General features: G+C 39.0%; 1 protein-coding gene across 1 annotated transcript in view; it reads right to left on the bottom strand.

Moving 5' to 3' along the window:
- ERMP1 (endoplasmic reticulum metallopeptidase 1) overlaps positions 1 to 22,596 on the bottom strand; it is a 52,991-nt gene extending 30,395 nt beyond the window's left edge. The window contains exons 1-8 of the mRNA XM_007182197.2: positions 22,192 to 22,596; positions 20,547 to 20,848; positions 16,819 to 16,946; positions 16,051 to 16,156; positions 5,542 to 5,688; positions 4,786 to 4,878; positions 2,367 to 2,579; positions 1,283 to 1,503 (exon numbers count right to left, since the gene is read on the bottom strand). Coding sequence (XP_007182259.2) covers positions 1,283 to 1,503; positions 2,367 to 2,579; positions 4,786 to 4,878; positions 5,542 to 5,688; positions 16,051 to 16,156; positions 16,819 to 16,946; positions 20,547 to 20,848; positions 22,192 to 22,532 — 1,551 coding nt within the window. The 5' untranslated portion in view covers positions 22,533 to 22,596. The remainder of the gene's footprint in view (positions 1 to 1,282; positions 1,504 to 2,366; positions 2,580 to 4,785; positions 4,879 to 5,541; positions 5,689 to 16,050; positions 16,157 to 16,818; positions 16,947 to 20,546; positions 20,849 to 22,191) is intronic.
- Positions 22,597 to 22,923: the final 327 nt, after the last annotated feature.

The raw sequence follows: 22,923 nt of genomic DNA, 5'->3' as shown, positions 1-22,923 counted from the left end.
ACATTGAGCCTTCAGCCTGAAGTTTTGTAATCAGACAAGTGAAATCAGTCAAAGTAAATAGAACTTTACTAAGCATTTCTGTCTTACCCTCTACTGAACCTCAATGCCGTATCAACGACAGTCAGCCACACTCTGACTGGTTACATACCATGGCACTAAGAATAAGCATGTGAAATTGAGCCCCATGGTATAATTCTTTTGGAGACAGAAGCCACTAAGATACAAGCATTGGCTCAACCATAAACAGATGGCTAATCTCAAAGAACCTTTCTTCAATAGGGCCTAAAACACAGAAGGGCTCCTCAGATCATATCCCAACATGAACTGAAACTGAGACCGACGTTCAGCTACCAAAGACATCCTTGTGAAAGGATGCTGTATTATAGTCTTCCATGTCTCCATTCTAATCCTCAGCAGTACAAACCGAAAAAACAGGTGTATACTGGCCATCTTGAAAATGACGGAACTAAGAAAGATTTTCCCTTTAACTCTCTTAGAAAATCAGAAACACTGCTTGCTCTCTCACTGTAATTTATTTTTAGTCCTATTATCTCATAACCCTAATACCTAATTTTGTTTTTACCAAACAAAATACAATGGTATACAGTTGAAACCATAACAATATGGCTATATTCTCTAAGTCAGCATAAATCATTTTGGAACCCTATCTCCCTTCCCTTATTCTCCTTAGCAATGTGTCAGTATAACCCCCAGACCACAAAGGCATGCTGACAGAACCTGCATCAACAACATAAAAGTTAAAAAAAAAAAAAAAAAAGTGAAGGAAACTGAAAACTTTAAGCACAGCTTTAAGTGCAACGTTCATTCAGGCAGCAAACACTGTGTGTTAGTGCTGTGTCAGACACTGCCTAAGCACAGGGGACAATGAACAAAACACTCCATGCCCTCAAGGAGCTTACAGTCCAGTGGAAAACAGCGCTATTCAAATATAAATAATTGGGTGATCCCAAAGAAGGCTGGTAGATTCAAGAGCATGGCTACAAAAACCGCAGAGTCAGGAGAGGCAAAAGGCTATGCTAACACACCTTGCTGTCACCAACACCCCAAACTGTTTGCAGCTTCATAACCTCATTTGAAGTCTGCTACCCTCAGAATGAGAAGCCTTCCAGAAAGTCAACACAGATCTGGGAGTCAATTATCTATAGCCATGCTGAACAATCTTTGATAGCTCAAAAGGCCAAACACAAGGAACACCCACCTGAGTTTGTCTTCAATCCTAGAAGGCAGCAAAAAGAAATCAATAAAAATGCCCAACACTTACCACATAATGAAATCTTTTTGCGAGGGTATGTATGAATATTATTTTGGCAACAGCTGCAGTTCCATACAGACAAACAGAGACGTAGAAGTGGTTATACCATGAGAGAGACTGTCCAATAAGAGAGATGAACACTGCTATAATGAGAACTGTAACCAAGCTAGTAAACCAGCTTATCAGAGTGATGCCAAGTCCACAGAAGAAGTCCTTTGTATAGGCAGCAGCTAATGGAGAGAAAACAAAAAGTAGCGATCACCGTCTTTATCAAATCAATTTCATAACCAGTCAGTAGAATTAAAGGAGCAAACATTAAAACAAAATTCACCATTGTAATTGAAAATACTGAAATTTCTTAGGGGTAAGGTTTGTTAAACACTACACAGGGAAAGTATCAGTGAATAAGATTCAAGTATTGACATCTACTCAGAGTCTGTGGGTACAAAAGACGCAAAGAGATAAGTCTTCAGGAGTAGTTCAGATATATTCTTGGCTAGAAAAGTGGGTTGTCTTAATCTTCATCACCTTTGGGATGCTTTGTGTATTGAAATAACAGCAGAAATGGAAGGCAAAGTTCCATATAAAATCTTACTAAAAGAAGCTAACACAGGAATAGAAGTAGCATGAGAAAATAACCAGTGATAAATGAGTATTTAAATTGCTGCTAAATATTTTATCTGATAACAGCACACACCAACTTAGAGTACAAAACATAGTAGAAGGAGACCAATTTAACCAGAAGAAGCTCATTTATACTCCAGAACAGTGTGCTATTGGTCTGCAGTGTGGACAAGAATTTTTAATGGGACTCTTCACTAAAAGTCAGTCTTTACAAACCATTTTCCACAAGCTTTTGTGGTACTTCTATGAAGTGCATAAGTACATAAAACTTGCCTGCTTCACCAAGACTAAAAGTATAATGAGCATATCAACCTGATATTCATTTACAAGTTTCTTACAACAGTATAAATCAAATGTTATTTTTCGTAAGATTTTTAACTTCTTGGAAAGATATAAGCAAAGTGACTAAAAAACTTCAGGCAAATTCCATATCCGTGCCAGTACTGTAGTTTTAAAGGAAAATACTTACTCTTATTTTGGGGCTGCAATAATTTCTTTCCCAGGTATAAAGCAACAGCCATTACCACCATGTAGTTAATTATCAAGCCAACACGAGAGGGGTAGGCAATGACAAACAGGCCAAGCACATCAAAGAAGACCATGTTTCCATGTTGATACTTAGAAGAAGAAGCCAACATATCAGATGTAGCTAGATATTTAAGAACTGCTAAAATGTTGTCACCTATTAGTTAAAAAAAAAAAAAAAAGAAAGGTAACAAAGTTGAATAAACCATCCACTGTTGTAGTAAAGAAATACCTAGAAAGACTGTGAACAGAAATAGCTTTCTACCGTCCTACTGCTCTCCCCCACTTTTCTTACTAAATATCTCAGATAAGGTCCATGCCCCCTACTCTTGTTTCCTCTCCACTTCAAAGCTCAGCGACCTGGTCTTCATCCTTTCTCTTCTATTTATTACAGCTACTCCCTGATCAGTTCTACCCTCGCTGTTGACAAATCCAGTGGCTGTTTCTTAGTCCTTCTTCATTTAATATATACTTAATGTAGCAGACACTGCTCTAGATACCAGAAATTCAGTGGGGAACCAAGAAGCTCATGAAGCTCACAAACACCAAACAAGTTATTACACGTGTGTTAAGAATTAATAAGGAATGTCAATGATATTCCAATTAAAAAAAGAAAGAATAAGGAGAGAGTCCCCTAAAAACATATCACGGGAGACTAATGGAGTTTGAGAAGTCAGGGAAGCACTCGAGGAAGTGAAATTTACAGCTAAAGGATGGACAGGGGCTACGTCGCGGGAGAGATTGTCCAGACTGAGACTGTTCATCTGTGTAGATGAAGGCCCTGAGGAGGGCAATTTCCAGATACAGGGTGGGAAAAAAGTCCGCAATGAGGAGAGAGAGTATTCAGCACTGAAGCTGGAGAGCTGGCAGAGTCATTGTCAGGCAGAATCCGGCACATCAGATGCTGTCACAAGTATCTGTTATATCAATCACTGACTAAATGAGTTTGAACTTAATAATGAAGAATTATCAGAAGACACGAATGACTGGCATTTCTTCCTGCTGCTCATCCCACTGACTTTCTCTTTCCACTGAAGACACCACCTCTGTCTTACTGCGGGATTTCTTTCATTGGCTCTTCTGTCACACCTTAGAATGTGTCTTCCTCAAAGCTCAAGTTTAGTCCTCTACCTTTGCTTCCCTCTTCCAAAAACCATTTCCATTCTCCATACTTCTGTGGTTTTCTCTATGCCTTTAGTTTCCAAACCCAGAAACCCAGTTCTGTCATGAGCTCTAACAGTGTATCTATATTTTCATCTTGTCAGTTCACAGACACCCTCCGTCTTACATCTGACAGACTTCAGTCTCCTCCCCCTCTTCATGACTGCTCTGGATGGGGGCCTCCTTCCCGTGTTCCCATCATGGTCAATGGCATCATCTCTCCCCCGGCCAGCTAGGCCTGATGCTGCCCCTTGCTGCCCCTTCTATCTAATCTGTCAAGTTTTGTTGAATTTACATTCCAAATACACCTAATTTTCTATCTCCTTGCTTTCATTTCTATCTTTGCTCAACACCCCAGTCTAGGTCCTTTACTATTCCATACGAAAATTACTGTTGGAACAGCCCTGACTCCTGGCTCTCTCCCTGTCTCCACCATCCACTCCACACTGCATCACCAGACTAACAGCATTTTAAACCATCATTCATTCATGTACTCAGGCCTTTGATGACTCCTTATTCCTGCAGCATCTTCTTGCTGATTTTTAAAGCTTTCTACAATTTTCTCTACCCTATACACTTATACCTCATTTCTCTCTATTTCTGAAAATGCAACCTCCATTCTGACAAGCTACTCACCAACAGCCCCTCATACACAAACACAACCTACTCGCGCTCTGCTCTTCCTTGGGACACACCCTCTCTTCTCCATTGTGCCAAATCCCACCAACTCTTATTAAGGCTTAGCAACAGACTCACCTCCCCTGACTACTATAGATCTCTCTGGAAAACACTTTAACTCCCTTGCCCCTCGTCCTGACACCTGTCCTATAACCCACTCACTGGCCCTCACCACCCAACCTCGGATCGATGTAACTTTTCCAGACCCGGGCAAGTTGCCCAAACATGTGCTTGCACCACCTCCAATGTATAGCTTCCATTTTGGCTACAATCGCATCACTCAGCAATCCGACCATAACCCTGGGTCAACACCCTTTCAAATTCCTCATAATGAATAGTCTTATGTTCTTAACTGCTAAACTAGACTTCAAGGCTAAAATTCAAAGCCTCATCTAACTCCAAAGCCCCACCTCATTTACACCATACACTGCCTCCCTAATGCACAGGACACAGAATATTTATAGGTTTACAGGTCATCCACAGTATTCCATCTTAATATCAAAAGTCTAAATTAGAATACCAACCTGCTCGCTGAATGGAATCTGTTAGAATTCTGTCCGCTGTGTCATACTTGGTGTGATAAATGTATCCATTCTCAATAAAAGCTAAGTCTATTCCTAAGACATACAGAAAAAAAAAAAAAAAGTCATTTTAAAGATCAACCTTACTTTAGGCCTATTTGTTTAATGTATTAAATTCCTGAAAGACAAAACATCAAAGCAGTGGCATGACTGTTTGTCACATTCATGAATGCATGATGTAAATTCTCTTCCAAATTCTCACAGAACCAATAGTTATGGTACATAATTCAATACATAATGACTGGGGCATTACAATTCACACAGCAAGGGGTAGGAATATTGAGCACGGGAGGTCATCAAAACTTTGCCATCTACATCCTTGCCAGGCCAGAGCCAAATTTTAACTTCAAATAAGCTGTACAAGTCCCCAGGGCAGTTGGCAAAGCAAGATAACAATGAAAAAGACCCCTGAAGGATCTATTACCATCTTTTGGGAATGAAGTGCTAACCAGTCCTCCCCTGTTCTGTCACACTGTGGGCCAAGATGACATGTTCTAGAAAAGGGAAGCATTTAAATTAGACTGGAGTTTAAAAGAAAAAGAAACTATCAGGATCTCTCTTTCAGTAAGTCAAAATATGCAGTTTTCACATAGAGAATTTGCTCTCAGAAAATGCTGCTCACTCACAAACTTCCAAAAAGTAAAACTTGTTTTTGATTAATCATTGTCACAAAAAAGCCCGTAACGACTGACAGAATACCTGGAATGTTCCCAAAATCCCTGTAGATACGAAAGTCAGTATCTGAAGGAATGATTCCACTCTGGAAAACCTCCTGAGCCACCACGGAAGCAAAAGGGTGTTTAGCTGCTGAAACATAAGCTTGGACCAACCAAGGATTTTCAGGACCTGAAATGAAACATGACAACACAATACAAGGTTAATCTGGTAAATATTTTTAATATAGTAATTTTTTAAACACACCTAAAATAGTTACTGTGGTGATTTGGGGAGATAGGTCAAGAGTTTGTTTTTTTGAATCCTATTTTCTGTATTTTCCAACATTTCTTTGATAAATGTGTATGACTTTTTAGAATGAAAAATAACCTTTAAGAAAACAAAATTGCTTTTAATTATAAAATAACAGCACTATAAAAACTTTAAGTTTAAAAATGAAAAACCACTAAGATAACTATCATCATTTTTATATCTTCAATTTTCTTACAAATGTATGACTGTGTGTACACAGCTGTACTGATAGGGTATATATACTCTCTACATTGCTCTTTCACTTAACAGTGTACTAAATGCATTTTCCTATGTTGCTAGATATTACAATGATCATTTTAAGAACTGCATAATCACTGAATATATCATAAAGTTCCTTACTACTATACTTATAATTTTTATCATTATTAATAATTCTGCATTAACATCTTCATGTACATACAGCTTTTTTCAAATGTGGGAGTTTTTTCTTTAGGATAGCAAGATAAATTGTATTACTGTTCCCAATTATTCACTCCTCCCTCCCATATAACTTATAATGCCTCCCTGGGGAAGTAGCATATACATAAATTGCTTCGGTCAATTGATTGTGAATGGGAGAGAAATGAACTTCAACTGAGAAGACTCTGAAGAGCCATCACATGGTCCATCTCTCCCATTAACTTTGGCCCTGAGATTAAAACATCCCTGATGAGGGCTTCTCCTTCAGCCTAGGTCTCAGAATGAATAAGACACATGGAACATAATAACCATGGGATGTAGCTGCAGTTACTCAGGAACCAGAATGTAATGCAAGCAACAAATAAGCCTTTGCTATTGTAATCCACTGAGATTCAAGGGTTGTATGTTACAACTAAATTTACCAAAAAGTTGTCTGCTGTAGACAGATCAAGTAACTGTATTTCAGGAAATCTAAGAATATTAACATTTTTACAACTTTATAAACAGATAATCAATTTGCTTTCCTACAGAAAAAAATAACCATAAATGGTGGGGGAGGGAATGGGTGGAGAAACACTACAGAACCAGACACCCAAGTGACCCAGAGACTGGAGTTACCAGGCATGGATTTTAAAATAAATATTATTAATTATTCAAAAACACAGATGATAGCAAGAATTTCACTAGACAAGTACAGCCTATTAACAAAGAGTGAGAGACATAGTCAAATGGAAAGCCTAGAACCGAAAAGCATAAAAATTAAACACAACAGGAGAAAAAATTATAGATCCAGAGAATTAAAGCACAGAAGGAAATAGGAATGGAAAACATAGAAATGCTTATAATACATATGGGATACAGTGAAAAGGTCTAACATGAGTAACTGGAATCTCAGAGGAAGAGGAGAAAGAATGGAGTAGAAGCAATGTTTAAAGAGGTAAAGGCCAATAATTTCCCAAAACTTACAGAAAATACCAAGCTATGAATTCAAAAAGCCCTACAAACCCCAAATAGGATAAATATAAAAAAAACATACTCAGCACCAAGATCTTTGCTTCTGAATACCATTATCCACTAAAAGAACCAGTTCTCCCTAAAGATATGCCCAATTCCAGATCTGAGCCTAGGAAAATACTGGTAAGTGGGATCATCTTGTGCCAGAAAGTAAGAAAGTGCTCAGACAAACATGTCAGAGACATGTCAAAGGGACAGGCACCAGCTGAAGGGGCTGCCACTGGCCTAAACTGGAACAATTCATGCATCAAAATGATTATAACAGAATATAAAATCCATAAAATAAAACATACATGAAACATTGAAATAAATACAAGGGAGAAGAGAAAGCCTTCCTTCTAGCGAGCTCCAACTATTAACTATAGAGGGAATGACGGACCCAGAAAACAGCATCTGGCTAACATTATAGTAAAAAATGCTTTGGGGCAAGAATCATCAATGATTGCTAAAACTAGGATCAAAGTTTCATAAGAAACAGGATATTTACACAGCCTCAAAATATTTATTACAAAGGTGTAACTTTACAAAGTACAAAAACCTGGCAAATATAATCAAGTGATAGAAGGTTAACACCGTCAGTAATCAGACAGACATTACATGCTCCTGATGTGATGCACTGAGAAGAACACAAATGTAAAAGGAAAAAGAAAAATGATGGTGGGGAAACAGATTATCAAACCATATCATGTTAAAATATTATTACTATTACAATTAGATATTAATAAAGTTATATGATTAAAATATTAAAACCACATTGAAAAACAGATAAAGCTAAACTACAAAGGAAAGAAAGTAATGATCATAAAAATTAGGATAATGGCTAACCTTAGATGAGAGGGAGGGAGTTGTATTTGAGAAGGGGCGGGTGGAAAACTTCTGGGAGGGTGTAGCAAGAGTCTATCCTCTTTCACACGTGGGGGTTAGAAGGGTATTCACTTTATAATAATTAAGTTCACACTGATATTTTTTATGTGCATGTTATATAATGACTGTGATGTATCAAAATACATCTGACATTTGATCCTGGATTGGAACTCAGACTAAAAAACAAAACAAAGGATGTTATCGGAACAATAGAAATCTGAATATGTACTGCTTATTCACTAACAGTTTTATACTAATGTCACACTTTTTGAGTGTGATAAATGTACTGTTATTGAAGGAACATATCCTTGCTCTTTATCTACTGAGATGATTACACTGAGATTATCAATTGAGATGGTTTTTCTCCCTTACTCTGATAATGTGGTGAACTACATAGAGTGACTCAAATATTAAGCCATCTTCATTTACCATTAGTAAAACTGCAGGATGTAAAATCATTCCACAAAATCATTTGCATTTCTATACACTAATAATGAACTATCAGAAAGAGAAATTAAGAAAATAATCCCATTTCCAATTGCATCAAAAAGCATAAAATACCAAGGAATAAATTTAACCAAGGAGGTGAAAGAAATGTACACTGAAAACTTTAAGACACTGATGAAAGAAACTGAAGATAACACAAATAAATGGAAGAAACTGTGTGCTCATAGACTGGAAAAATTAATATTGTTAAAATGTCTGTGCCACACAAAGCATCTACAGATTCAACGCAATCCCTATCAAAATTCCAATGGCATTTTTCACAGAAATAAAACAAACAATCCTAAAATTTGTATGAAACCACAGAAGACCCCAAACAGCCAAAGCGACTTTAAGCAAGAAGAACAAAGCTAGAGACATCACACTTCCTGATTGCAAACTATATTACAAAGCACTAGTAATGAAAACAGTATAATACTGGCATAAAAACAGAAACATAGATCAATGGAACAGAATAAAGTTCAGAAGTAAACTCACATATATATGGTCAATTAATTTACAACAAAAGAGCCAAGAATATACAATTGGTAAGGGACAGTCTTTTCAAATAAATGATATTGGGAAAACTGAACCGCCACAAGCAAACTAATGGAAAGGGACCACTATCTTACACCATACACAAAAATTAACTCAAAATGGATTGAAGATTTGAACATATAAGACTGAAAGCAGGGACTTCCCTGGCGGTCCAGTAGTTAAGACTCCGAGCTTCCAATGCAGGGGTAGCGGGTTCGATCCCTGGTTGGAGAACTAAGATCCCGCAAGCCGTGTGGCCAAAATAAATAAATAAATAAATAAATAAATAAACTTTAAAAGACTGAAATCATATAATTCCAAGGAGAAACCATAAGCAGTAAGCTCCTTGACACTGGTCCTGATGATGATTTTTTGGGTAAGGCAACAAAAGCAAAAAACAAACAAGTGGGACTACTTCAAACTAAAAAGCCTCTGCGCAGCAAAGGAAACCATCAACAAAATAAAAAAGGCAGTGTACTGAATGAGAGAAAATATTTTCAAATCACATTTCTGATAAGGGGTTAATATCTAAAATATAAAGAATTCATACAAATCAAGAGCAAAAAACCCCCCAAACAATCTGATTGAAAAATGGACAGACGACCTGAATAGACATTTTTTTTCCAAAGACGACAAACAGATGGCCAAGAGGTCCCTGAAAGGTGCTCAACATCACTAATCATCAGGGATATGCAAATCAAAACCACAGTGAGATATCATCTCATACCTGTCAGAATGGCTATTACCAAAAAGACAAGAAGTAAGTGTTGGTGAGGGCGTGGAAAAAAGGAAACCCTTGTGAATTTGGTGGGAAAGTAAATTGGTGCAGCCACTATGAAAAACAGTATGGATGTTCCTCAAAAAATTTAAAAATAGACCTACTGTATGATTCCATACAGTAGGAATGTGGGTATTTATCCAAAAAAACAAAATCTAACTCAGAAAGATATCTGCACCCCCATGTTCACTGCAGCATTATTTACAATACCCAAGACATGGAAGCAACCTAAGTGTCATCAATGGATGAATGGATAAAGAAAATGTGTGTGTGTGTGTGTATACACACACACACACAATGGAATATTATTCAGTCTATCCTAAGTGAAATAAGCCAGACAGAGAAAGAAAAATACCATACAATCTCACTTATATGTGGAATCTTGACCAAAAAAAAAAGAGGACTTCATAGATACAGAGAACAGATTGGTGGTTGCCAGAGATGGGGGGGGTTGGGAGATGGGTGAAATGGGTGAAGGTGGTCAGAAGGTACAAACTTCCAGTTATAAAATAAATAAGTCATGGGGATGTAGTGTATGTACAGCATGGTGATTAAGTTAATAATACTGTCTTGTATACTTGAAGGTTGCTAAGAGAACAGGTCTTAAAAGTTCTCAGCACAAGAAAAAAATTTGCAACTTTATGGTGATGAGCGTTAACTAGACTTACTGATGATCATTTTGCAATATATACAAATATTGAGTCACTATGTTGTACACCTGAAACTTAAAAAATCTTGTATTCCTGAAATAAGCTCAACTTGGTTGGAAAGCATTATCTTTTTTGTATGTATATATACATATATGTACACATATACACATACACATAAATACACATATATTGCTGGATTCAGTTTGCTAATATTTTATTTAGGATTTTTGCATCCAAGTATGGCATATATCTACCAAAAGTATCTACCAAAGCTGAAATTACACACACCTTATGACTCAGTAGTTCCACTCAGAAACGTGCATACACAAATGTGTGTAAAGACACTCATAAAAATGTTCCTAAAACCACTCATAAGAGCCAAAGCCTAGAAACAACCTAACATCACTAGTAGAATGGATATCCTTATCAATGGAATATTATTCAGCAATGAAAAAGAATGAACTAAACACAACATAGAGGAATCTTACAGACACTGAGTGAAAAAAAGCCATACACAAAAGAAAACATAGCGTATGAGTCAATTTACAGAACGTTCAAACACAAGCAAGATTAAATCTATCAAGGCATAAGTTAGAATGGGGTACTCTTGGGGAAGGAAGACTGAGAAGGGACACAGAGGAGGCTTCACGCTTCTGGAGTACCCACAATACTCTCAGTCTTGAGCTGGGTTCTAGTTACATGACTTATTCAGTCTGTAAAAATTCATTAAGCTGAGCACTCTCAGAGCTGTGTACTTTTCTTAGTTTATAATAAAAGATGAAATGAAGACACCTAAGGATATTATCAAGTTTAAGTTCACTTTATGCATTGTACCATAAAAAATATTTGAGAAAAACGTAAGATCCATCAGCAGGAAAGGGTTTTGAATAGCCACTGCCTGGCCTTTGACCCCTTTCAGATCACACTGCTGCACAGTAGTGCTCCAGCCCCACTCCAGCCTCTCACTGATTGTCCACTGAGGCCTACAGGTCACAGACAGGTCAAGTGTTGGTGAAAAAGGGAACACTGGGGAGACTGGGATGGGGAAGGCAGATGAACTACTGAGAAAGACACTCCCTGTGATATAAACAGGGCAAAGGCAGCTCTTAAACAAGAAATTACAGACTTGAGGATTTTACTCACTGGTTATTAATCCTATACTATCCCAGTTTTACTGATGAGGAGCTGAAGCATGGAGCTCCAAGGCTGCAATGCTACGGCTGAAATTGGAACTTGGGTCAGCAGAATACAGAGGCTGTGCTCTTCATCACTACCTATCCTGCCTCCCCCAGAAAGCTCTTATCTTAATTATCTCATAGAGGAAGGTGGGAGGCACACACAGAAATATTTTCACCTTATAGTCTTTCTCCTGCCATCATCTAAATACCATGATGCTTCCAGTTTCTTGTGTACCCATTTCTTCTTAAAGAATGAATCCCATCTTTCTTAAAGCAAAAGGCATGAGCATGTGTGATATTGAGGGGAGGCAGATCGCAATGTCAACAATGAAAAGTCAAAGTTCCCTGGAAGTCCAGAACCAACTCACACACAGCATCATTCCCTCTGCTCTGCTTTCTTCTAACTTTAGTTGGTAGCATCAATGCCCAGAATAAACAAAAAAAGGCGGAAGTAAAAAAGGAGACTGAGAGCAGCAAATATTATTATGGAAGCCAAGTAAGATGTTTAACTCAACACTAATATAACCAGTCCCTTATGCATGGACGTGGAAGGTGTTTTCAGTTTTTCATTCTTATGAAAAAAAGCTGAGAAGATTATGCAGTACTTAGACCTATGCGTCTATGTGCAACTATTTCTACAGGATAAATTCCTGCAAGTGGACCTGCTGGACAGAAGAGTCTGTACATTTTTTAAAGTGATACATATGGCCAAACTGCCCCAAAACTGCACCAATCTATACTTCCACCAATAGTGTTTGAAAATGCTTGTTCCTCTGTATTCATCAGAACTGGGCATTATCATTCTACTTACTTTTTGCAAATCTAGTATTAAAAAATTCTTACTGTTATTTGAATTTACATTTCTTCTAAAATAAAACTTATTTGGTTTAGCAGTTTCTTAAAAAGTTAAAACATAAATTTACCATATGACCCAGGAATTCCATTCTTAGGAATCCACCCAAAAGAAATTAAACTATATGTCCACACAAAGACTTACACACAAATGCTCATAGCAGCATTATTCATAATAGCCTAAAAGTGGAAACAATCCAGATGTCCATCAGCTGATGAATGGATCAATGAAATGCAGGATATCCATACAATGTAATATAATCTAGCCATAAAAAAGAATGAAGTACTTGGGAATCCCTGGCGGTTCAGTGATCAGGACTCTGCGCTTCCACTGCAGAAGGGCTCGGGTTCAATTCCTGGTGGGGAACTAAGATCCCGCAAGCCATGTGGTGGAAAAAAAAAAAAAAAGAAAAAGAAAAAGAATGAAGTACTGATACACGCTACAACATGGATGAACCTCAAAAAACACTCTAAGGGGCTTCCCTAGTGGCGCAGTGGTTGAGAATCCGCTTGCCAATGCAGGGGACACGGGTTCGAGCCCAGGTCCAGGAAGATCCCACATGCCGCGGAGCAACTAAGCCCAGGCGCCACAGTTACTGAGCCTGCGAGCCACAACTACTGAGCCCGCGAGCCACAACTACTGAAGCCCGCGCACCTAGAGCCCGTGCTCCACAACAAGAGAAGCCACCGCAATGAGAAGCCCGTGCACCACAATGAAGAGTAGCCCCCAGTCGCGGCAACTAGAGAAAGCCCGTGCGCAGCAACGAAGACCCAATGCAGCCAAAAATAAATAAATAAAGTAAATAAATTTTTTTAAAAATTAGGTAGCAATGATTATTCTAGTCACTAAAAACTCCCCAAACGAATGTCTCTCTGAAGTGACAACAGAGCACTAGAGAGGACAAACTGTTTTAACGGAAACGTTCCCAGGGCAGGACAAGCACTACTGTGCAGGATAAAAGCGCCTGTTGCAGAAGCTGAGACAGGGTGGTCTGGCAGAGCTCCCCAGGACTCCAGACCCAGGAGGTCTCATCCTCCCTCTTCAGACATGGAAGCAACACTAACTAGCTTTCTGAACGCAATCCCCACAAGAAAGCTAGTCTTTTGTAGGAAGGGCATCTGGAAGTGAGAGAGATACTGGGAAAGGTATTAGACTGTCAGAAAGTGCCCAGAAAGCTTTCAGGTATACAGTTTAGCCACAAGAATAAGCTACCAAAACCTAGAGGGAAAACAGCATACAAAGACTCAAAGAAAGGGGGAGAACATTCTTTACAAATATTTGTAGGATGCCCCTCTAGAAAACACTTAATTTTGAAATACTAGGATTTTATTTTAGAATGAGTAAAACATTTAAATTGTATATATATTGCTAACTAGTAACAAGTCTGTTTTTATTATTAAAGTAATCATATGAAATGCAAAAAATTTAAACAATACAGAAAAATATAAAGAGTATCAGTAAAGCTGTAATGGCAATTCTGGTTGTAAGTTTATGAAGCAGTGGAGAGTTCAAATTGGCTTTTCACATTTTGCCCCATCCTCCACTCTAGTCACACCCACCACAGCTCTGACAGCAATGCCCACCATCCAGTAGTGACTGTTATTAACAGTTTGTTTATATCCTTCCAAATAATGCAATTATATCTAAAATGTAAACTGTAGAATTTTTATGTCTAACTGTCCACATTTAGTAAAAAGAGCAGGACTGTAAATTAGACTTAGCATAAATGAGTACTCAATAAATGTAAATAAATAAATGAAATGACTTGGGTCTAGCCCTTGCTAACCCTAGGTAAGTATTTTTTTTTTTTGAAACACAATTTTTAAAGGTTACTTTCCATTTAAAGTTATTACAAAATATTGGCTATATTCCCCATGTTGCACAACACATCCTTGAGCCTGTCTTACACCCAATAGTTTGCACCTCCTACTCCCCTACCCCTATAGTGCCCCTCCCCTCCTCCCTGGTAACCACTAGTTTGTGCTCTATATCTGTGAGTCTGCCTCTTTTTTGTTATATTTACTAGTCTGTTGTATTTTTTAGATTCCACATATAAGTGATATCATACAGTATTTGTCTTTCTCTGACTGATTTCACTTAGCATAATGCCCTCCAAGTCCATTCACATTGCTGCAAATGGCAAAGTTTCATTCTTTTTTATGGCTGAGTAGTATTCCATTGTGTACACACACACACACTATCCATTCACCTGTTGATGGACACTTAGGTTGCTTCCATATCTTGGCAATTGTAAATAATGCTGCTAGGAACATCGCAGTGCATGTAACTATTCAAATTAATGTCTCTGTTTTTTTTTTTTTTTTTTTTTGAATGTATACCCAGGAGTTAGCTAAATGTGTTTTAACCTCTCTGGATTATATGTACGAAAGATATATTAATATATACACACAGAATATGTATGCATTAATAAATACGCACAGAAAAAATTCAGGAAAGGCACAGACTAAACCTTAAGACTGGTTCTTCTCTGGGTCCTAGAAGTACAGGGGCAGGGTCCAGTGATAACAAATTAAAAAGTATGGATGTGAAGGTACTTAAATTATAGTACACTTCCAGGAGGGAAAATATACAAAGACACACTCCTGCCCATGTGCAGCCCTAGTATTTTCACCAGAGAAAGGAAAGACACAGTGTCCTCTTTGCTTACAGAATGTTCTCTTGCTGCTTTTTGATCTGGTGGTTGTTATATCAAGTGTTCCTCTTATCCTGACTGACATCCAAGAATTAGAGGAAAATGGATAATAGTGTTGCATCCACTGACCCCTATAGATATTAGGTACCAGCTTCTTCTCATTATTCAGATGAAGAGTAAACAGAAAGGTTTGAGGTGAAAAGAAGGGAGAACCTTGCTTCTGACCTCATAACCTTGAGATGCTCAAAGGTTTGGCTCAAGTTAAAATATACATTCATTTTGAGTGGTAAAAGTCTGAAGTAAGTTGGATGGAGAATATTAAAATGTGGTACTGTTTAGGTTGTGAAGACATACTTAGCACTTAACATATCTCTATAACTTAAACAATATCATGTCTGTGAAGGGTGCTAAAAAATAAAAAACAAGTTCCCATATCACCTTCTTCACTTCCCCTAGCCCACCTCATACCTCAAAACACTCCTCATTATTAAGCTTCTAGCAAATGCTACATCTCTGGCTAAAATACATTGGCCAAATTTCTAATAGAGCAGGAAAATGGCATGAAACGACCAACATCAGATTTTAGTATGCCCTAACTAAACAAATCTGAGCTTTGAACTCTGATTCGTATTACTGGATTTTTATGACATTAAAATTAATATGATTTTGTTAAAAACTTCAAAAAGACAAGCTAAAACTGTCTCATGATTTTAAAAGAATGTTCATTTCATTAGATTATTTACATTCAAAAAACTTCCACTTTTATAAAAACAAAAATAGCCTTAAAATATACAACGTACAGCCTCACACACCTGTTTGGAATACAAGTTCTTTCCCTCCTACACCCGCGGCCTCCAGGTTAATAAATGCACGTATCAAGCTGGCCCACGGGTGCTGGGTAATAAAACCATGACTGGCCTGAATGAGAAGGAAAGAAAACAGATATCAGTTAAACAATTTTATACTATTGAAGTCTTTATTTTGCTTTTTTAAAGGACAGAACGTCTATGTTGATGAGGGGAAGAATAAAAAAAAAAAAACAATCATTTTTTTTTTCAAAGGCAGGATCTAAAGACATCATCTGTGTGTCTCTCTCTGCCTAATGGCCGTGTGCAGTTTGCTCAGCAGAAAGTCACTCTTCACAGAAGGCAGCCTGATTTCCATGAGTGGAGCCAAACAACATCTTTAGTAAGTGTGAGCCTGTGCAAAAGAAAGTGCAGAACAATAGAAGGGAAGGCGCTATCCCTGTGGTTGGGCATTCATGCCGTGTGCCTGCCTCAAAACATCTCTGAAACTCTAGAAAACCTGAGGCAAATAATTATGCCATCACAGAGCCCTTTTATGAATAAAACACTGATAAGACGATCTGTTCTAAGTTGAGTTTTCAAATATTAAACATGTATACATAAGTGGCTGTAGATTTTTTTAAAGTACTGCCCAGTACAGTATCTCTTTTGCATGTCATTTTATGATACTACTCGAATGAATAATCAAAATGCATAAGTGTTAGCTATTGTTATTATTATTATTCTCATTACCATTATTACTCAAGCCTAGTCTTTAAAACAGTAAAATCTCACTTGCAAGACATTTTCCTCAGCACCATTAAAGAGAAATATGACAGCATGATGTAAGGCTTCTGAAGATGTTGACAAGACACGTAGGACTTCCAGCATCACTGAACAGCTAACTGCATCATCACTGGCACCTTTAAATCAGAAAAACAGATTTGCTTCTCAGATTTTAAAACCTTTACAGTATGTACCATTATGGCAAGAAACAGAGTTTTCTCATCAAGGAAGCATCACAATAGCTGCAAGTAGCATAGCTCTGTCATCATCTGGTGATAACTACACCCACCAGCAGTAAACTCCAGGAGAACGGGAATCTTTGGTTTGCTTGCTGATTTACTCTCAGTATCTGCAACTGTGCCTGGCCCCGTAATAGTTGCTCAATTAATACCTGTTGAATAATCAACCAGAAGGGACCTAAGGCAATATTGAAAACTGGCATTCTCATCGCCCAAAGCAATTTTTAAAATTCTTTATCCTTATTCCACGTCCTCTGTAGTATCCTCACTTCTGGTGTTCACGGTTTCCTATGTCATCTCCAACTGCCATCCACTCCCTTCCTGCTAGTTTTCCTGCCAAAATCATAAGAGAGGTCAGTGTGGATAGTGTAGCATTTTTTAAAGTTTCTCCAAGGGGATCATGTGATGAAAAAGTACAAAGAAGACACTCAATCTAGTAAGATACAGGAAAGGAGACCAATGACCTAAGTAGTAATCTTTGGTCCCAGCACTGATAAAGCAGAGAACCTCATCAAATCACTTAACCTCTTAATTCAGAAACGTTATATATTAATTAAAGGTGATTATAAAGATGACTTTAGGGCCAAGACTTTTTTAAAAGTACCATAAGAGGTCATTAAGGAACTGACTGGATATTTGATGATATTAAGGAATTATTGTTAAGTTTTTCAGTGAGGTAATTCATGGTGTTATGAGCATGTCAAAAAAAAAAAAAGAGTCCTTATCTTTCAACAATACAGCCCAAAATACTTACAGAGGAACTGATATAGCTGAGATCTGCTTTAAAATAGTCAAGGTCAGGGGTGGGGGGTAGGGCAGTAGAGAAGCAAGATTGAACTGTTGCAGCTGGGTGACAGGTACACTCAGGTTCATTAAACAATTCTCTTGCTGTATATATTTGAAATTTTCCATAATAAAATTTCAAAGAATAATCAAAGTAAATAGGCACAGTAACAACCCAGGCAATAGCATTTCTGGGTTTACACAGTGTGAGGCAGGGTGCTACAGAGAATAGTGTAGGTTTTAGAGTAAGAAAGACTTGGATGTAAATTCTAGCTCTGCCCCTTTACTATTTCCTGGTCTAGAGAGCAGATTAATGACATCTATATTTCACAGTTGTGTTGTGAGGATTGCAAGGTAATGCACAGTGCCTAGCATGTGGTAGGCATTCAGTGTTAGCTTTTCCTTCTCCTCTTTGCAAACTTAAGGAAGGCTCTGCAGCCAGCTAAAATGCTTGTTTTGGTGCTGTTAAATTCCAGACCCCATTCCTACTTGAGAAGAAACTACTTACTAGCTATACTTGTCTCAGTAGTGATTACTGGATTGTATTTTAATCGAAGTGAAACAAAGTAATAATTACCTAAGTACTATCAAGCAGGAAGTATAATGTAGCTATCAGTAAAAAGTGCCACCTTTCAAAAACCAAAGGAAACAAAGGATTTTTAACTTTGAGACTGTGACTTACTTTAAAATAAAAGGCAGTAAATTTTTTCTTTATTCAAAAGAAGAGAAATGGAAATTTAAAGATATATATCTCTATAGAGTTGATTAAAAGTCAAACTGTCCTTTTATCTTCCTTTATTTTAATGGCTCTGGTGTCTGAGAATAAACCTAGAGAAGGGTCAGGTATCTTTAAGAAAGTGAAGGAAAGTCAGAGGACAGTATCTATAAGGGCTGGATGCTTAACCAACATCCCTTTCCATTTAGAATTAACCCTGAAACTAAAGCCAGCCCCAGAATAACAACCTGGAACCATGCAGCAAACCCAAGAAGATATTTAAGGCCTTTCTGTGGGTAACATTACTCCTAATTGGTATCAGTTCCTAAGTTCCAGATACCTTGCTGAGAAGTACCCTTAAAAAATAACCATGTTTCAATTTGTTCATCCACTAAAAAAATTTAGGTGACAGTTTATTTTATGAACGTTTTTTAAAACTATTTTTAACAATTTATTAATGACAGAAATCTCCCTGAGATTGTTGGCATAGGTATCCTTACAAAATTTTAGTTAAAAATGGGTTCCAGTACCCCACAAAATGCCATCCTTTCATTACTGGACTCCATATATGTGATTTCTAACATTTGGTACTGTTTGTTTCTGATACTTGTATACATGTCTTTCTTATATAACGCTCTTAAATAACCATGATGTTAATTTGTCCCTTCCTAGATTTTAAGCATCAAAATAGTGAGCATAGGGTGATGCTTATTTTATTACCGCTTTGAAATGGACATACAAGACCACTAATTTCCCCAGCACACACAAAGGTATTTCTGACCTTATAAAACAGATGAGTGCATACTAATTTTTGAAAAAGCATGTTACATTCTAAATGCAATTGGCAAGATTCCTAATTAAAGATATCCTAGTATGAAAAATTTTATCAAGCACATAAATTTTAATTTATAGTTTATATAACTCTAGATGTTCATATTGGGGATGATGTAAGTTTAAGCAATCCGGAAGTACTTAATATTAAATAACTACTAATTGCAAAGAAAGGATTTTTCATGCCAGTTGCTATTCTACTATTTTACTCGTATTTAATCCTCATTTAATCCTCTAAGCAATGCCATTAGGAAAGTACTGTTATATCGCCATTTTTCAGATTAGAAACTGAGGAAAGAAGTTAAGTAGTTTGCCAAAGGGAACATTAACTACATCCTAATACTCTCCTTCCTTTCAAATATAGCTAAAAGAACTGACTAGCCAGGAAACCCAGGTCCTGGGCCTGTCTCAGATCAGTGGTGATCAGCTAAGTGTATTCCTGTGTCAAATGAGGGGACTGAACCAGATGCCATCTCACTGCAAATTGCTATTATTTTCTATTCTTCCCTATTTACAATTTCTAGCCACTGAAAACCTTTTTCTGAGGAATCTTACTCTAAAAAATTGAAGTTCGATTTAGGAGATACTGAATTCAACAAATATTTACTGGTCAGGCACTGTCCTAAACATCAAGTACTCTATTCTGCTGAAGTATTTTCAGGGCAAGATTTATGGATTAATGAGGTACTCTATCAGTATGACATCCCCAACGGACCAACATTCTCACGTTATAGGTCGACAGAAACTGCTAGGAGAGTGAGCCTCCAAACCATGTGTCCCTTGAAGGCCAGTACTGTTCCTTTATCCCATAACCCCAAAGCCTAGCACGACACCTAGCTGAGTAAACACTTGAAGTGGCAGGACCTAACTCCATGACTGAAGAACACACACTGGTAACACTGATAAGGCTATTTCAGTCTGCCAGAAATACTCGATGCCCTGTCGCTGGGCTGCTGGCACTAATGTTTAAAAATTAAGTAAACAAAGCACTTGAGAGAATACTGAAAGGTAGACCTTAAACTAAATGATAATTATTCTAATTATCCTATCTTCCATCGCAATGAAAAGATTTGTCTAAGAAAATAGTGCCCACAATTGCTCAAGCAGCTTAGAGTTAACAAGCTTTCTTGTTGTGAGGATTTCGAAATGACTGAAAAACAGGCACAAACCTGGTGAGTTTGCCACTGAGTCAAAATGACAGTTGGCCAGGACAGCATGCTGGGCTCCATCTCTGGGTTCCAGCTTTACCACAACGTTGGTGATGTTGTCATAGTAGCTTGTAAACCCTCCCAAAAAGTCAATGCTAAAGGAGCCTGTGGGCCGTTGTACATCTACTGAAATCCTGTGAAGGTTGTTGCTCTGAACTTCAATCAGTTTAATCTGTTCCAAAAGGTAACGCACTGTCAGAATTTCATTTTCTGGACTTCCTGTAGTCCTGGGGCCAATGGATGTTATGTGTTCAAGATAATCCCTGGAAGCAACCAGAAGAATCACGATGACAAGGCGTCCTAGACTTAAAACTAACACTTAGCACAGTGCAAGTTTTCCTCCACACTTCCCCTTGCCAAAGAACAAGTTCTCTGACTTCTCACATAAAAGAGGCTGCCTTTAGTATTTCAGGTAACATGTGAAAATCACTTGCAAAGTTCCATCATTTTATTTTGCCTTCCATGAGTTCATCCCTTCAGTTTTCTACATTCACTCCACTCCCAACTTCTCCCAACCCCCATATCGAATCAATACAAAACCAAGAGATTTTATTCAAAATGTATCACTGCTGATGGCTAGACAGGACAGAATACAATTTCATTGTGTCACACTCTGGAGGGTTACTGACGGCTGGGTTACTGATTCTAAGTAGCAGAAACCAAAAGCAAAGACAATTAAGTCAAGAGGTTAAATAAGCAAAGAAAAACTTTTGAAGAATGGACTCAGCCCTCCCATTGTGCACACAAGGCCAAGTAACTTCAATTCAGGCCAAAACCAACTCTACCCCTAAAACAAACAAAAATTTTTTTTGTCTTTTCACTGCATTCCAAGTGAGGAAAACAGGGGGTGGGGAGCCGTGTTTCAGAAAGTCTTTAAAAAAATAAGCTTCCAGCATTTTGTACTTAAAAAGTTTTCTAAAACACCATGGCTGTTGAAAAGTCTGCTAGCTTATGATTTTATGAGCTTTGACACACTTAGGTCACAATACCTTTGACTTAATTCACGTTTCCTAGTATACTTAAAGGTCTCTTGTTTTTTTTTTTTTAAAAAAAAGCCAAACCTTACACACCAAGGACCCAAGGACAAACTCCAGGAAATTGAGAAGTTCTGAAATAGTAAAATTTTGAATGTGCCGTCTTCCAGGGAGAGCCTCCATAGCTCTCAGGTTTGAGACCTGTGACCCTCAAAGATTCAGACCACTGCATTAGCCCCTTCGGACCCTTCCCAGAAAACCGAACTGGGTCCACAAACCTCACAGCCTTTCATCTCACTTGCAAAGTAGGAGAGCTAGTAAAAAGGGTAAGTTGCTCCGAAAGATGGACGATTACTAATAACCAAACCATCTGCAGGTGAGGCAAAAAAGGGATGGAAAAGCCGGCGCAATCGCCCTGGCCACCCGCACCTGTACGACGAGCTTAAAAGGGGGCCGCGCGAGCCCCGCGTCCCGCAAATTGGGGCTCCAGAAGGGGAACGCGCCAGGCCACTCCACCCCACGTGCAGCCGGGCGGGGGCGGCGAGCCCGGGAGGCCCCGCGGGGGCAGGTGCACACAGGTACGGGGTCCCGCACCGAAAAGGGACACCCGGGCCCGGCGGAGGCGGCGGTACCTGGCTCGGCGTGCGTCGAACTCTCCGCGGTGGCCAACAGCGGCCCCACGCACCATGAGCTGCTGCAGCGAGAGCTGCACGAGCGCCCGCAGCGCGAGGAGGTAAAGCGCCAGCCCCAGCGAGGCGCGCACCTCAGACAGTCCGGTACCCGCGCCCCGGCTCGCGCTGCCGCTCCCCTCCCCACTCCGCTTCCGCGTCCTCGCGCCGCCGCCACACGCGTCCGCCAGGGGCTCCTGCGCCAGGGCCTCCCTCTCCAGTTGCGGCGCGGCCGCCGGGCCGTCCCGGCGCTCCCCTCCGATGCGGTGCCGCCTCACAGCTCCCCACTCCGAACCCCACTCCATGGCCACGAGCGTCAGCAGCCAGTCCAACCGCCCCGGCCCGCTACAGCCCCGGGAGCCGCCGCGGCGGCCGCAGCGCCTCCTAGTGAGCGGACGGAAACTGCAGAGGGCCAAACTTCTTCTGATTGGCCGGTCCCGCCGCGCCGCGACCCAGGTTCTTCGGGCAGATTGCTGGCGGGCTCCGCGGCAGGGCCAACACCCGGCTGGGCGTGATGGATGTACCTTCTTATTCAGGGCTTCCCTGCCTGGTGTGGGGACAGAAATTAATAAATGGAAAGATAACCATAAACCTAGAAACGTGAGAAAAGAGAGATTGCTTTTAAAAGAATGCACGAGGTTCATTATTTACGCATCGTGAAGAAGGCAATGGCCCAGCTTTCGCAAGGAGCGTTAG

The sequence above is a fragment of the Balaenoptera acutorostrata genome, chromosome 6, assembly GCF_949987535.1.
Source record: "Balaenoptera acutorostrata chromosome 6, mBalAcu1.1, whole genome shotgun sequence".
In the NCBI taxonomy this organism is placed as follows: domain Eukaryota; kingdom Metazoa; phylum Chordata; class Mammalia; order Artiodactyla; family Balaenopteridae; genus Balaenoptera; species Balaenoptera acutorostrata.
This window is presented reverse-complemented; position numbering and strand designations above follow the sequence as displayed.